The sequence below is a fragment of the Lactuca sativa genome, chromosome 4 (assembly GCF_002870075.4).
Source record: "Lactuca sativa cultivar Salinas chromosome 4, Lsat_Salinas_v11, whole genome shotgun sequence".
Taxonomy (NCBI): Eukaryota; Viridiplantae; Streptophyta; class Magnoliopsida; order Asterales; family Asteraceae; genus Lactuca; species Lactuca sativa.
Window position 1 is genome coordinate 273163366 of NC_056626.2, and position 17027 is coordinate 273180392.

Sequence of the window (17027 nt, forward strand, 5' to 3'; positions counted from 1 at the left end):
TGAATCTAACCCTAATCATCCACAGTATATAAAGAGGGCCCTAGTTCATGAAATGGGCACTAGTGCATAGAAAAGAGGGCATGGCCGATTTCTAAGAGAGAACCTAAGTATCCTTATTATCTAGTTATTCCATGTTGGTTTTGGTGATTTGTGATTCCACTTGAGGCTTCCACACTATTGGGGCTAAGCTCTTAAAGTTCAAGACTTCAAGCTTCATCAAAAAGTATGTTACCTAACTAGTTTCTTGTAGTATAGTTACTTCATAGCATGCTAGTTAGGGTGAAACCTTGGAAAGTTCTTATTTGCATGTATAATAGAGAAAAACATAGATCCAAGGTTTATAGGGTTTTATGTACACCATAGGAGTGTTAGAATGTTCAAAACCCATCAGTGGTATAAGAGCCTAGGCTTGTTTTCTTATATACTTGATGCAAATACATTTTTCGAAGCCAAGAGTCTGCCCAGACCTGAAACTCGACGAGTTCTGGAGAAAAACTCGCCGAGTTCATGTGTTAAAGCATGAACTCGACGAGTTCCATGTAGAACTCGACGAGTTTGGCTTCCAAACTGCATATTTTCGAGTTTCTTGGCTGGAATTGGACTAGGAACATTACCCTAAGCTATTTTTGAACTTGAAAACCTCTTTTTGATGTGGTAATGTTCATGTTAATTGTCAATAGATTCATTTTTTGTGTTAGTTTAAAGGTTAGGCTAATTACATGAAAAGTGTTTGATCTGAATTATCTTGTCCTTATGAGTTGATTTAGATTAATAGAAAAGTTATGTGCTAATATGTTTTCAATCCAAATTAATCTAAATGATGTTCATAATATGTGTTTGTGTAACTTGTCCTCAAGTGTACATGAAATGTCAAATTTATGATTGTTTAAACCTCATAAGATTTCCATAAGTTATAAAAATTGAAGAGTCTCATTTTTTAATTGTTTTAAAGTCTTTAATAACTTTTCCTCAAGTTATGGAAATTGAAGATTTTTCATTAAAACTACTTTAAAACTCATAAGTTATGGAATTGAAATGTTTTTGAATAGTTCAAAACTTGCCCTCAAGTTTTGGAATTTGTAAAGTTTTCCATGATGAATATGTTAATTCCAAATCAAACTCTTAGAATTTTAAAAGTTAAAATTCAACCCTTATACTTAATAATATTATAAGTTAATAATATATATATGTATAAGAACAAGTCGTTTGACCATTAGTAGGCCTCATTCACGAAGCCAATCTATAAGGGGGGGTATAAGGTTATTGCCTACAAAATGGCAGTTTAATGGGTGTCCACTCTCACCCACCGCTTTCTTGACTGGTGGAGGGTCGTTAGCCGAATGGGTAGGACAATGACTATATATTAAGGGTACTGGGTAGATTTGCATCGTTATTCACACCTTGTTTTGTGATCCTCGACATCCCAGTCACAAAACATAAGAGGGCACAATCGAGATTGAAACATGCCATTGAAAAGTTCAATGAATCTTAAAAGATCTAGGAGTTTCAAATCCAATTAAAACCTAATAAATTATTTCATTTTTCATGGTGGAAATTGGTGAATCGTCATTCGCCTACCTTCAAATATCTTATAGCTTGGATTACGACATCCCTCTTCCAAGTTATAAAATTTTGTGTTGGGTGCTAGCCTTAATATTTCATGTTGGGTGATCTATTAAGGACTTAAATCAACTAACTTGAATTTCTCCCATTGTAGATGTCCGGTACAGACAACAATGATCTTCCCAAATCTCATGGAACAAGCTTTCCTAATGAAGATGATTTCGTGCAATTGGTTCATGGAAATCATACTTCTCTTCCTCTTCCTCCTCCAACTATTCTCCCTGACCCACAAGCTCAAAGACTTGAAAAGTTCAAGATCACTCAAGCCCTAAGAGTAATGAAACATAAAGATGGAAGACCCGTGTGCACTCATGTGTTAGGAATAAAGTCACACTTTGACAGGTTGAGAATGTTGGGTGTTGGTGTCCCAAGGAAGTTGGCTATTGATTGGGTTATTCATTCACTTCCTGAGTCATATAGTAAGTTTATTAAAGACTACTATGTGTCAGATCACGACATGACCCTAATAGATCTTTCTTATTTGCTTATTGCTACTGAATCATAAATGATTTGGCGCAATAGTCAAGCAAATATGGGTGGAAGGTCTATTTCTCAAACTTCCATGGACATGGACAATGGTAACATTGGAAGTCCAGAAAAGCTTTCTCTTCCCAATGGAGAAGGATCGGCCTTGGTCAACCCGGTTGATCGGAAGTTAAAGAGAAAGTCTAAGTCTGGGATAGCCTTTTGTACCATTCCCACAGAGTCTATATGTTTTCATTGTGAAGAAAAGGGGGATTGGAAGACAAGTTGCCCTAGTTACCTGAAGGATCTGAAAGAGAGAAGAATAAAAAAGTTTGACTCTGCTTCAAGTAAGTCACTATCTAAGTCTGTTAAGTTCCCAGTTGATGATTCTTAATACAAAATGTGACTCAGTTACATTTTGATGTGTGGCAGGATCATGCAAAGGGAAGGAAACTTAAAGAAAGCGTATGCTGAGTCTGATCGTGAAGATGGATTTCTATCGCATGGTTGAAGATTGGATCTTTTGAGCTACTACTTAGGAGTTATGATAAATTTCTAGGAAACATGTAATAGCATAGTTTTCATTTCAAGTTGCATTGTAAGGAAAAGTTTTTCCACATTCTATAAATAAATAAAATTTTGTTTTACTTTATTTTATATTTCCTTAGAATGGCATTTATGAAAACTAGATGTTTGTATGTTTCTAGCAATATTGGAAATATGAATTTGATTATTTCATTTGTGGGAGTGTCTAAATTTACCAAATAAGGAAAGATTCTCATCACCCAAGTTTCAATAGGATTGAAACTTGGAATCATGCAAGTTGTATAGTATGATGAATGAGAATTTTCATCATTGGAAAATTAAGACTAATTCCTTGATCACATGTATATGTGAGTCAAGTGAAGGACTAAGGGATCAAGTACACATTCTTGTGCACTAGTCAAAGTCCACCACAAAAGATCGATAAGACTATTCGTCATGATTTACGAAAGTTTAGTAAATATGGTTATACTTACAAGGTTAAGTATAATTCTAAGACATTGGAGAAGAATCAAGTACCGGTGAAGAGTGACTTAGTCATCTTTCCAAGTAAACAAGATTCGCAAGTGTCATCCGAATTTAAGTCGAATGACTCCAAGACTCCAGCCTTTTGGAGTTGTCCTATGCGCTTCTTGTTGACATGTCCAAGACGACAATGCCACAAGGATTCCTTATCCAAACTAGTGGAAGAATGAATGTGCAACACATCATTTCCTAAGTTGTCTACAACCATAACAGTTTCATATACACCATTACAAGGTAATGCTTTAAATAAAAATATACCATTATATTGCCATAAGGAACTTCAGACTCCACCCAAACCAGTCCTCAGCTGCTGATGTAACGCCCGCAAATCCGGGCTAGTCAATTTAGAGGCAATAGGGGTCGAAAACGACTTTTCGACAAAAGATTATTTAGAATAAATAATCTTAACCAAGTTGTATAGTATGTTACAAGGTTTTCGTACATAGAAAGAACGCCGAAAACCGAGTTATAACGAAGAAGTTATGACCCGTTGAAGTTTCGCGACGGAACCGGCACGATACCGGGAAGCGTAAATAGTGAATTTACGATAGAGCGAGATTTAGCCTTAGCGATCTAAACGAAAGTCGTAGAATATGTTAAAAATAAGAAAATCGATAAAAAGAACGCCCAAATCTGACTTCGTATGAGGAAGTTATGATTTTTCTAAGATTTAGCATAGCAGTGCACAGCCCGAAATCTGAATTTTAGATCGGTCGATTTTTAGCCGACGGGATCTAAATGAAAGTTATAGTACTCGTAAATACCAACGCGTGGATATAAAGAACGTCGATAATAGAGCTCGTATGCAAAAGTTATGGACGGAGCTTAGTCCCTACTTTTCGAGCGCGGCGAATTCGATACAGTTTTGTAAATACGAGATAGAATGAGAATTAGCCAACGAGGTCTAAATGAGAGTTGAAGATCTCATTAATAGGAACTCAACGGTAAAAAGACAGACAAAAATGGAGCTCGTATGCGAAAGTTATGGACGAAGCTTAGTCCCTACTTTTCGAGCGCGGCGAATTCGATACAGTTTTGTAAATACGAGATAGAATGAGAATTAGCCAACGAGGTCTAAATGAGAGTTGAAGATCTCATTAATAGGAACTCAACGGTAAAAAGACAGACAAAAATGGAGCTCGTATGCGAAAGTTATGGACGAAGCTTAGTCCCTACTTTTCGAGCGCGACGAATTTGATACAGTTTTGTAAATACGAGATAGAATGAGAATTAGCCAACGAGGTCTAAATGAAAGTTGAAGATCTCATTAATAGGAACTCAACAGTAAAAAGACAGACAAAAACGGAGCTCGTATGCAAAAGTTACGGACGAAGCTTGGAGACTACTTTACTATACACTTCCTATAAATACAAGGGTGAACTCCTCATATTTTCTTCACACCATAAGCCTTTCTTTCTCTCTCTAACTTCTCTCTAGCCTCCCTAAACCCCTCCCAAGTCTAGGGAACCTCCCTATCACGAGAAGAAAGCCCCGGAGCGCCCGACGGCTCCGAGAAGAAAAGCTTTCGGCTCAGAAACGCTGCTCCAGCGAAGCCCGGTTTTTAATAAAAATTCGCTGTAAGTGTGCTACGCTTACGCAATTTTTAATATAGCTTTCAAATAATTATAGGAATGTTATTAGGTCCTTAAAATAATTATTTGGGCTATTATTATGAGTTATATCGAGTATTATTAACGCTTAATAATACGCGGACTAATTAATTTGTCGCGGTTATCGTTAAACTAAACCCTAGTGGTACCGATACTAGGTTTTATCAAAGGAATATCGTTTTGAGAGTATCGAAGCGCTGTCCGAGTGCTGAGTCACCACCTACTCAGGTGAGTGCATAGTTACTTTATTTTAATATAAATTACGTGCTATGTGTGCATATTGTTTGAATACTTGTTGTCTATGCTGGATGAATGATTTATACATGTTTTAAATGATTTAAACTGTATATTTATTTTATATCTACAAATATGTTGGGATAAAACATGGGTAGATGAAATAGTTGGTGAATGATGAAATAAAATAATGAGAGATAGGTGATGATAGATAGGTGACTATGAATTGGTGATGTAGGATACTACAACCTTGTCCGACAATTTGGAGATGTAGTCATCTACCAGAGTATAGATGGCGACCACGGACTATTATAGACAACCCCGTGGAAACACCAGCAGGCTAGCAACCTGTAGGTGATGAATTACGAGTTCAGGCGATGTTGTAACTACGTATTCATGCGATGATAGTCTAACCCTTATTATGAAGTACGAGTCCAGGCGATGTTGTGGCTACGTATTCATGCGATGATAGACTAACCCTTATCATGATTTACAAGTCCAGGCGATGTTGTGGCTGCGTAATCATGCGATGATACCCTAACTCTTGCTAGACACATATTGAGGGAGTAATCCCCGGATTAGTATTGTCTATGCAATGTAGGCGATGATCCTTAGGTAAAGTTCGTAAGAACAATCATATAAGGAAATACGATGTAAGGAGATGAAAAGTAAATATGATATAAGAGATGACCCTTGAGATAATATCTTTAGGGAAGACTAAAAGAAGATAATGGGGATGGGTAATTGGGTTGATTGTTTGATTGTTTAAACATAATAACTATATTATTGTGGGTTGAAAACCCTATGTACTCACCAGGTTTCCCAACCTGACCCACTCAGTTTATTTACATCACAGGTGACGATATGAAGTGACATTACACTGAGAGATTTAAAGAGATGTAGATCACTAGTGTAAATAATTGTAAGTTCTGTTTATGCTTATGTTTCTGTATTAACAATGACATCCCAAACGTTTTAAAATGAAATAAATACGTTTCTTCGAAAATGTTTTAATAACGTATTTATCGTGTTTTTCTGGGAACAAATTCCGCAACATTTTTATAAAATGAAGTACTCTGATTTTTATAAAGCATAAACAAAATCGGTCTTTTCTGGCCGTGATTTTGGGGATGTCACAGCTGAAGGCCTCCTTGTAATGCCAATTAGCCATTACCTGAATACCATCACATGTGGCGAGGCTCGGATAATCCTTCGAGTAAAGGCCCGTCCCTACTACAGTCAGACTCATACCAGAGCTGCGCAATAGGTCCAAATCTAGCACTCTGAGATTATCCAACCCTGTTCACATGTGACGTAATGTATTCACCTAATGGCTAACTCCCATTACTCAGAGCCCCAGAAAGCACAAAGCAAACAACATTCAGACACAGAAAAACTACTCAAGCAACTTTATCCTCATAAAAAGGACCTGTACTAGCATACAATTCTTATCAATCTGAAACACATAAAGCAGGCACATAAGGCATCCTCCTAGATCCTTAGTCCTATACTAGCATGCTGTTCTACTGAGACTGAAGCTGAAACTAAAATTGAAACTGAAACTGATAATCATAACATAACTTGTATGGGTAATTTGGGAGTACTTACTTGAGCTTGGCTGATTGCATGCACCACACCCCTTTTCTCTTTTCAAAGTTCTTTTCTTTCTAAAAATTCTTTTCACTTTTCTAAAACTCTTGTCTTTTGAAAACATTCTACCACTTCCTTAGTTTGAGTTCATACACACCCGAAAGTGTGCCCGAATCCCTCAAACCAAGGCTCTGATACCAACTTGTAACATCCAAAAAATACGACCCAAAAATTTTTGTTTTCAAATAATAATAAAAGTCATAACCTAAATGTCATATGATAAAACCATACGTCGGGTAACTCAAAAGCCATAATAAAAGTATCGTATTAAGAACTGTATCAAATCATGTCTAACTATCCGAACAAAACTCCCAGGAATAAAGCTGAAGTTGTGGTGTGCACGATGCCATCATCCCGAGCTTTTCCCTTTACTTGCGGAAGCACCTGAAACCAAAACTGAAACTGTAAGCACAAAGCTTAGTGAGCTCCCCCCAAACTACCACATACATACACTAGTATATAACACATACTGGGCCTTGCCCACTACATCAGACCGAAGTCCGGAAACTGCATCGGACCGAAGTCCGGAACTACTCAGGGCCTTGCCCTCTTCATTGGACCAAAGCCCGGAAACTGCATCAGACCGAAGTCCGAAACTAACTGGGACCTTGTCCCCTGCATCGGACAGATGTCCGGCACTAACTGCATCGGACCGAAGTCCGGAACTGACTACATCGGACCGAAGTCCGGAACACATATCAACTAGTATAACACACATCATCTAACATAAACACATATACTACATATTGCATCAAGCCGTAGCCCAGAACACATAACACATAAATCCCGTCTGAGCCACGAAGGCATCAAACACACTATCTGCTACATCGGACCGAAGTCCGAAAACTACTGCTACCTAATCGGGCCGGCATTGTGGCCGTAGACCCATTCCTACTGGAAGGAAACTCGCCTCGTAGCCTAGTTGCTGAAAGAACTGCTCTAGAATATGTCTGTTGCGGCTCCGGTTTCACCCCGGCTACAATTTCCATAAGTACCATCAATCAAATACTGATAATAATACTGAGGGTAAAATGACTCTCTTACCCCTGGTCAAAGTCAACCTAACGGTCAAAGTCAACATTCAGTTGACCTGACTCGTCGAGTTGGGTCACCAATTCGTCGAGTCCTTACTCTCACTTTATGCTTCTACTCGCTACTACTCGTCGAGTTTTGGCACAAACTCGGTGAGTTCCTCTTTGTTACTAACACTCCGACAATCTGCATCCGACTCGCCGAGTTGTATGAACAACTCGTTGAGTTCTCCTTCATCAGATGAACACTCTAGTTGTGACTCGCCGAGTTGTATGAAAAACTCGCCGAGTCTGTTCTTGAGGCATGAAGAATACCTTGGACTCGCCGAGTCAGGGCATTGACTCGCCGAGTTCTTCCACGAATGAGTCTAACCCTCTAGCTCACCGAGTCCATCTCTCACTCACTGGTTCCACTCGGCATAACTCGAAAAGGGGACAACAGGGGACTCGTGACTCGACTCGCCGAGTTTGAAGAATGACTTGCCGAGTGGTATACATGCAAACACTATATGCTCGATTCTGCTTGAAACCAGTCCATTCCATTCATAGATTTGGGTTCTTGGGGCTTGATTAACACGTAAAGTTTTCCAACATTACGTGTAAATAACATCAAATGAAGGTTTTAGGGTTCAAAGCACACTATAAGAGTAGATCTAGAGCTTTCATGCAAAATGGCTCCATAAATGTACTAGATCTAAGCTTCTGGAACTCAAACCTAGCTAGATCTGAAGGCTAATCATTTCAATGAGTCCTCTATGCTACTACTAAGCCAAAAAATGGTTCAAGAATAGCTTTAATGTCTTTCAAAAGGGGATTTTTGCATAGAAACAGAAAAGGGCCAAGATATACCTTACTAAACTCTGAAATTCGACAAGGATCTAGGATCTCCTTCTTCTCCTCTTGATCTACCTTCCTTTTTCTCTCAAGATCTTCAAAGAAACACACCAAATCACACAAAAATGCTAAGAGGGTTCTAGGGTTTCGAGAATGATGCTCTGAGGGGTGATAGGGGCTGACTTGAGGCCCCAAAAGTTGTTTAAATTGGGTGCAACCCCTTGAATTTAGGGTTTCATCCAGACTGGCGGACTCGCCGAGTCCGGAATATGGACTCGTCGAGTCGCCAACTTAAACGTGCTCGAAATCCCGACTCTACTCGATGAGTCTGGCTACTGACTCGTCGAGTTCCTCCTGAAACTTTGGAAAAAATAAATATATAAATATCATACCAGAATTGGGGTGTTACATATCATGTCTTTATGTGAGACATCATGAATCGTGTCCCATATGCTTCAGATATAGGATCGATTGCATGTGCTATAATATTCATCCTTTCTAAAATTTTCCAAATGCCTGGGGCATTAAGAAGGGAAAAGGTCTAGAACTGGATATAACTAAAATAATTAAACAATTGTTGAGGACAATCTAAGGTTTACCAAAGATTGGTTGCTCAAGGACAGTTGGAAGTATAGTGTTAATTGTTGGAAGGACCATATTGACATATTCTGAAAAAAGGCAACTCTTGTTCAGAAGTGATAGTCAAAAGGGGAATATGGAAATGATCCCATAGGTGGAAGTTGTTCAATAGATATGTGTAAGATTAGGAAACTTAATGCAAGAATGATGTTTCCAAGGAGTTGATCTCCTTTGGAATGCTCTGTAACGTTTGTTGTCAAGTCTTTGTGACTTTGTGCATAATCATTACAAGAGGCTCAATGCATATAAGTTTAGAATCTAACACATTTCAATAAATGGCATGAATTTGGAACTCTTGCATTTGCAGTAAGGAATTGGGAGTGTGAAATGAGAATCATTGAAGTTATGTTCAATCGATCTAGTTCACAAAGTAAAGATCATAGACAAACATAATATGCATATGCATACTTGGTGTATCGTATGACTAGTGTTTAAAAAAACATAGTGTACATGCTTGGAGCATGGGACAACTATTGTTTTTTAATTCAAGTATAAAGTTGATAGCTGAAACAGTATGCAATGAATAATGTTTAATCATATGGTGATAAATAAAAGGTGTTTTATTTATATTCATAAGTTCTGAGACCATATTTGATTCAATTATTATTGTGTTTCACTTTGCATGTTTTGACTTCCAGAATAACTAGGTCATTGTTCTGAATGACTAAGTTATTCAAACCATCCACAGTCGGTCATATGTTGGAAGTAGATATGAATCAAGACTGTCATGGGTTGGGCTTGTAGAGGTCTAAGATGTTGGACATGGTGGTGTTACAACACTCATGAGTGCTCATAAGTTCTGAGTATTGGATTCAACCCGCGCTCATTGGAATCACTTCATGGATTTTATCACGAGTGATCATCAGACGATAATATCTTATATTCTTCAAACCTAGAGATATGAGTTGTTACTATGAGTTGGTTATACATTGATTGCACGTAAATGTATTGGTAACTCGATGTTATAGGGCGTGCCTTTGTGTATGATTCAACAAGTATTAGAACAAGCCATATGAGTCAAAGTTTATCCATTCCTTTTACCTTCGGGATAAAAGCGATATCTATAGGCCCCTCGATGATTTGGTGATGACAAATGTAAGTGCTCGGCTGGACCTAGACTGATTTGATTTGTTCAATTTGTCGGTCGTCATAAATCGGAAATCGGGAAACAAAAAATGGACAGAGAGAATGATTATAATCCATGTCTCAGTCCATATGATATCTAGAATGGAGGAATATATGATCCCTTATCTAATGGACAAGTCATTGACAAAGGTCAGATATCATCGGCAAGGTCAGAGTTCGATAGAAGCTTTTGAGAGCTACGATTGCTGATCGGTTCCTGAAGTCATACGCAATAATAGTTTTAGACTTATCCAAGTGGGAGACTGTTGGATTAATGTCTAGGTCCATAACTATAATTGGTAAGACTTGACCCGACCCGACATGGTTCATTTGGGTTGCATGGCATCATGTATTTAGATAGAATATAATGAGAGAAATAACACTTAAGGTTTGTTAATATATTATAAGTTCTAATATATTAATAAGATTATTTAATTAGTATTGATCAAGTTTAATCTAGGATTAATTAAGTGATCAAAAGAAGACTAATTAAATATATGGGTTGATTGTGTAAATCATCCATACTTGTATAGTGGACTAAGACTCCATGGATTATCAAGTTGGGTTAAAACCCATAGGATGCTCCATGGTGTATTTGAACCCATGGATCCAAGGAAATGGAAAGCCATGACAATTAGGGTTTACCCTAATTGTGACACTATATAAAGATCATATTCTTGGAAAAAATTTGCTACTATGTGTGAGTGAAAGGGCTAGCCGATTTTCATGAAGTGTGGATTTCTCTCTAATCTATTCCAAGTGTATTTGGTGTTGTGTGAACCATTTGAGGTGTCACACTTGGGGCACTAGGCACTCAAGCTTCATGAAGACATTCTACATCAAGAGGTATGTAATTCTAACTTGATATATTCATATGAATCAATGTTATTATGCTAGTTAGGATGAATACCTTGGAAAGTTCATATTTGCATGTATAATAGAGAAAACATAGATCCAAGGTATTTAGGGTTGCATGTATACCTAGGAGTGTTAGAATGCTAAAAACCCAAAAGTATTAACGTTAAACAAGTAATGTTTTGAATACAATGTAAATGCTATGTTATCAATACAATAGTTGTTGTTGCTTTGATTACTATTTTTCAATTGTTGTGATAGTGTACATGACGTCATCCACCCCCAAACATTTCTGTTATTTCGGTTTGGAGGTGTGACAGACAGAGTATTGACACGACGATATGTTTGACGAATCAAATGATAATTCGGATATGTTCGTCGAGAGCGAGGATTCTGATGATGAGAATGACGTTGATAAGAACGACGATGATGAGTTCGATGCCGAGGATGGTGATTCCAAGTGACGTATTTTTTTTTAATTCGGATATTAATTATGTTTTCTAAGTTGTGGTTTTTTAATATTTGTTTTTTCTAATATATATATATATATATATATATATATATATATATATATATATATATATATATATATATATAATTTTTAAAATTGCTTATTTTAATGTATCTTTGAATGTTATTTTTAACTAATGAATTAATTTTTATTTTTTATTAAAATTTATGTTTATTATTTATTTAAAAAAATTTATAAATCATCAAAATCAATTAATTTTATAAAAAAAAAAACAAAAAATAAAAAGTGAACGAAGGTTCCGGCACATTATCTTACTTTTGGTGAGGAAAGAAAAGTAGGATTAGAAATGTGACAGAAAAAAAAATAAATAAATAAATAAAGGGAGTTTTGCGCACATACCTTGCGGTCTAAAAAAAATAACGGGAGTTTTGCACACATACCACCTTGCGGTCTAAAAGACATTAAGCAAAGGCAATTGGGCAACAAAAAGAGGCACTGCCAACGCATTTATCGGATGTTAAAAAGGGATAGAAAAAATAAATAAATAAATAAACTTTTAGACCGAACGAGATATAGAAATTAGGACAAGAAAAGTTTAAAAGAGATGTATTATTAACTTCTTACAATCACAAATCGTCACCAACATGTTGAAACCCATGGCTAGTTATTGAGATCCAAACAAATTATAATTCTTTATACATGTGCACCTAACTTTAAAATTAATAAAACATGTATAATAAAATATTTAAGATACGAACCATGCAAATAAAGGATGTAAAACTAAAGCACAAAATATAATTGGGGAGTGGAGCCAACTTTTAACTAAAAGGAGAATCAACCATCACCTACACCTGCCACGTACCAATTTTCCCCTTAACGTGTGTCACCCTCTTTTGACGTCGGAACCCACTGTCAACATCCCCCATGATCTCCATAAATACTCCCATCTTCATTCTTGTGTTCATTCCCTTCATTTTCTTCTATTTTATGATTTTATCTCTAACATAAAAAAATAAAAAAATATGACTCAAGAACATCATACCACTCATCCACCCAAAAACCAGTCCTTAGGGATCTCGTCGTCTTCGTCTCCCGTCCATCTGAAGGTATATATAATTTTTTTTTTCTGTTGTACTTGTACGTGTGATCGATGCTGATTGTTTGTTCGATTTTGCAGTTCATTGACATCTGTTATAGAGTGAAGATTGAAAATAATGGTGGAAACAACTTGATTGGGAGCATATTGGGCGGAAGTGAAACCTCGACTAGTGACGATTGCAGTAGGATCCAAGAACGTAGCATCTTGGAGGGGATCACTGGAATGGTACACCCTGGTGAACTCCTGGCCGTCTTGGGCCCGTCGGGGAGCGGGAAGTCCACCCTCCTGAACGCGCTTGGGGGGAGGCTACATGGACACCAGTTCACCGGAACAGTACTTGCCAACGGTCGTAAATTGTCGAAAACAGTACTCCGACGAACTGGGTTTGTCACCCAGGACGACGTACTGTACCCCCACCTCACTGTCCGGGAAACTTTAATCTTCTGCGCCCTTCTCCGTCTTCCGCAGAGCCTCACCCGGGGGGAGAAAACGGAGGTGGCGGATTCCGTGATCGCAGAGCTGGGTTTGTCGAAATGCGAGAATACCATCATAGGTAATACGTTTATCCGTGGGGTCTCCGGCGGGGAACGTAAGCGCGTGAGCATCGCACATGAGATGTTGGTAAATCCGAGCTTATTGATACTAGACGAACCGACGTCAGGTCTGGACTCGACGGCGGCGCACAGGCTGGTGTCCACCCTAGCTGGGTTGGCACACCAGAAGGGAAAGACGGTTGTTACGTCGGTGCACCAGCCGTCGAGCAGGGTGTTCCAGATGTTTGATACTGTGCTGGTTTTGTCGGAAGGAAGGTGCATTTACTTTGGGAAAGCGTCGGAGGCCATGAGTTACTTTGAGTCGGTTGATTTCCGGCCATCTTTTCCGATGAATCCAGCTGATTTTCTGCTTGATCTTGCAAACGGTAATCAATTTCATACTCCTATATACACTTTTATATCATGATATCCGTGACTGTCTCCTCAAACATCCATTCCTAGACTGTCTATAATAACTGTGTAGCTAGTGAAAACCTTAAACACTCCATCGGGTCTCATGAAATTAATTAATTGACCCAACTCAACGATCATGCAGATAAAGTTAAAACTTATACATCAACGTTGTAAATATTGGCTTTACTTTTGGTTTAAATATTTAAATAAAAAACGAGAAAATGCATACCCATAGGCCATAGCCATCAGGGACTAGGATATTAGCTAGCAAGTTGCGATAGAGGGTAGGGTCGTTGAAGCCCCACAAGTAATGAAAAGTCTCTCATGGTACATGCATATCTTTGTTAAAAAATTTTAAATCATTATTACACCATTCTTACATACCTTATTTTTATTCATCCACATAATTTTCTGGTTAATTGACAAGTATGCCCTCGGTTTACATAAAACGTATTTTAATACTTTCTGGAAATTGGTTCACCCAGGTTTTCTTTCTTTTGGGCTAAAACTCACAGAATAGACAATTTATATCTTTGTTTTTACTTTGTTCATTCATACTTTCTTGAGTTTTAAGCACTTAGCTTCCGTCCATAAATCATCAAATATATGTTTCTTGGTCGTCAAAATCTTTTGGGTTACCTAGGTGTTTTGAGATTCTCTATGTCTCATGTGTGTGTTCCATTTCTTCCTCGGGGTTGGCTTCGTATGGGAATTTTGAGAAATATACCTAGATCCCTTTTCTTTTCTTTTCATTTTTTTTATAATTATTTTGTGTCCCGTTAGGCTGGGTTTGGGTCTTTGTGTGGGTTCAACTCTTTTTGTGCGTGTTAGTGGTAAAAAGCCATAACCTAGCTACATGCATGGTCTGTGTGAGCTAGGTATAAAGTTACAGCATATTCTTGGGTTTGATTATATGGTCGACTCAGTTACATGCTATTTATTATGGAAGGAATTTATAATTGGAATAGTTGATCAGTTATTACCCCGAAATCCACTTGGTGAAATTTTCATATTGGTCTTCCTGTGATTGCCCATTACAAGTTGCAGTTTTAAACTGGTTGTGGTTGGTGATTATTTCTTGATTTAAAGATGCTTTTAACAATGCGTGTTTTCCTTGGTCGTTGCTGATGTTGCTGGCTTGCTGCTTTGGTTCCATCATGATGGCATGAAGTAATTGGATTAAAGACCTTTTTGCCCCTGCTACTTAGGATCCCACATGAAGTCTTTGCTTTAAAGCCTCTTTTTCCCTTGGGGGCTTTTCATCAGGTGCAATTAGATCGGTTTCCGCAGGAGAAGAACGTGTGGCGTGTGGTGTGTTTGGAAACAAATCGTTGCGTTCCTCTCTCTTCGATCAATATCTCTTAATTTTAACTGAGGGGCATAATAGTCGGTTAACTTGTGGATGAATTAAAAAGAGTCGTGGAAGAATCAAATCAGGACCCTTAAACTATAGTGGAGAGGGGAGGTGGTGGGTGTATTTAACTACTATATATGTCAGTGAGTATCTAGTAAAAGTAGATCAAAAATCACATATCACCTTAAATATTATTAAGTTAAGAGCTCGTTGGTATCTGATCGAGTATAATATGCAATAATATTAACTTTATTTTATAAATTTTTATGGTATTTTATTTAGTGATATTTTAGACATTTTAAACTTAATATTTTATTAAATTATACGTTTCTTCCCTGGCTGCCATGCCAGCTCGATCTAAGGTGGGAAGGGATCGAGACCTTTCTTGCGAAGATGGTCTTCTATAGTTTAAAAATCTCGACTTTAGAACAAAACTACTTTCTTTCTTCCATGCCGCCGTCGAAGGCCCGGCTTAAAACATTGACTTGGGTCTTGCAGCTGCCAACCTTCAAAGTAGGAGTTCGGGATCTTGTCATGAGCATGCTCCAGAGAAGGCTTTTTCCTTTATTTATCTACCCGTGACTGAGCGTTATGAAGTTGTTCGTGGAACAAAACGTTATTTTTATAAATTTATTTTGTTTTTTTTTTTTAGAAATGTGTTCAAACTTCAAAGTAATAAAAAAACAAAAAGTCACCTTACCACTTAGGCTGGGCTGCAGGGTGTCATACAATTCTTACCGATACTAAGATGTAATTAGTAGCTAGCTAGTAGACGGTGTCAGGAACCTTTTTTTACGGCCGTTGCATTTCCACCGATGGAAAATGGAAGACAAATCTCTCTCTCTCTCTCTCTCTCTCTCTCTCTCTCATAAGCACACCTTATTCACTGGCAAAAATGACAATTAGTGAAATGGAGGGTGGTGGAGCTTAGGTAGAATGTGTCATCAGCATAACACCTTTTAGCCTTATTGAATGACTGTTTAATTAAGACCTGTAATTATTGTTACAGCAGTGGTTACAAGTTTGACGAGTTAGGTACATTTTCTAGCGACAAATACATCATTTTATTTATAAAAAAATTGTCAAAAAAGTTTTTTAATTTCACATATTTATCTTACTAAAAAAACTACTAATACAAAATTAAATCATCTACCTTGAATAGTTCTCAATGATATTTTGTAAAAGATTATAGAACTTAACAACATAAACAAAAATCATGAAGTTATTAGCAAAAGCTACACAAATACTAAAAACATCTAAATGCTAAAAACATCTACAATGTATTGATTTATATATATATATATATATATATATATATATATATATATATATATATATATATATATATATATATATATATATATATATATCGTTTAATTGACCGTCACACCACTATGATTATATATATATATATATATATATATATATATATATATATATATATATTCTATATAATTTTATCAATTTTTCCGATAATACATTGAACTCTACGTATTTAAATATCTATTAAATAATTTTTTTTACTATTGAAAGCTTTCCTGGCTATTGAACTCCATATCTATTGAAAAAGTGACATCTTATATTGATAGATTTTCATTTAATAAATGACAATTAAGTTTGTGATCTGGTTTAACTCCCCCGTTCAATCCATCATGTTGTTTTATCCATCATGGATGCTACAAGTTAAGCAAAAAAAGTCAACATAATAATTTAAAAATGTTATCAATACTTAATACTATTTATTAAGAGATTGAATTGGTACAAAAATAAGCTTTTATTACATATATGATAAAAGTATCATTACAATAGAAATCAATAAGTTTTGATATTAAAACTTCTATAAAGAAACCTAATTACTATAAAATTGGTTGGGACTTGGGAAGGGGGTTATTGATTGTTAGCAGCCTGTATGTGGTATGCAGGTGGCAACAATGAAAATGGTAAACGTGTCGATATATGACGTAGTCTGGTTCTCTATTTCTAGTGAAGTGGCTCAAAAGTGGAAATCCGTTGATCGAGTC

General features: G+C 36.9%; 1 protein-coding gene across 3 annotated transcripts in view; it reads left to right on the plus strand.

The window, feature by feature from the left end:
- The first annotated feature begins 12500 nt into the window (after positions 1 to 12500).
- LOC111901411 (ABC transporter G family member 25) overlaps positions 12501 to 17027 on the plus strand; it is a 10016-nt gene continuing 5489 nt past the window's right edge. For 2 of the 3 annotated variants that reach the window (XM_023897260.3, XM_023897261.3), the window contains exons 1-2: positions 12501 to 12712; positions 12784 to 13624. In XM_023897260.3, the coding sequence (XP_023753028.1) occupies positions 12629 to 12712; positions 12784 to 13624 (925 nt within the window). In that variant the 5' untranslated portion in view covers positions 12501 to 12628. The remainder of the gene's footprint in view (positions 12713 to 12783; positions 13625 to 17027) is intronic. The other variant, XM_023897259.3, reaches the window with a different exon arrangement.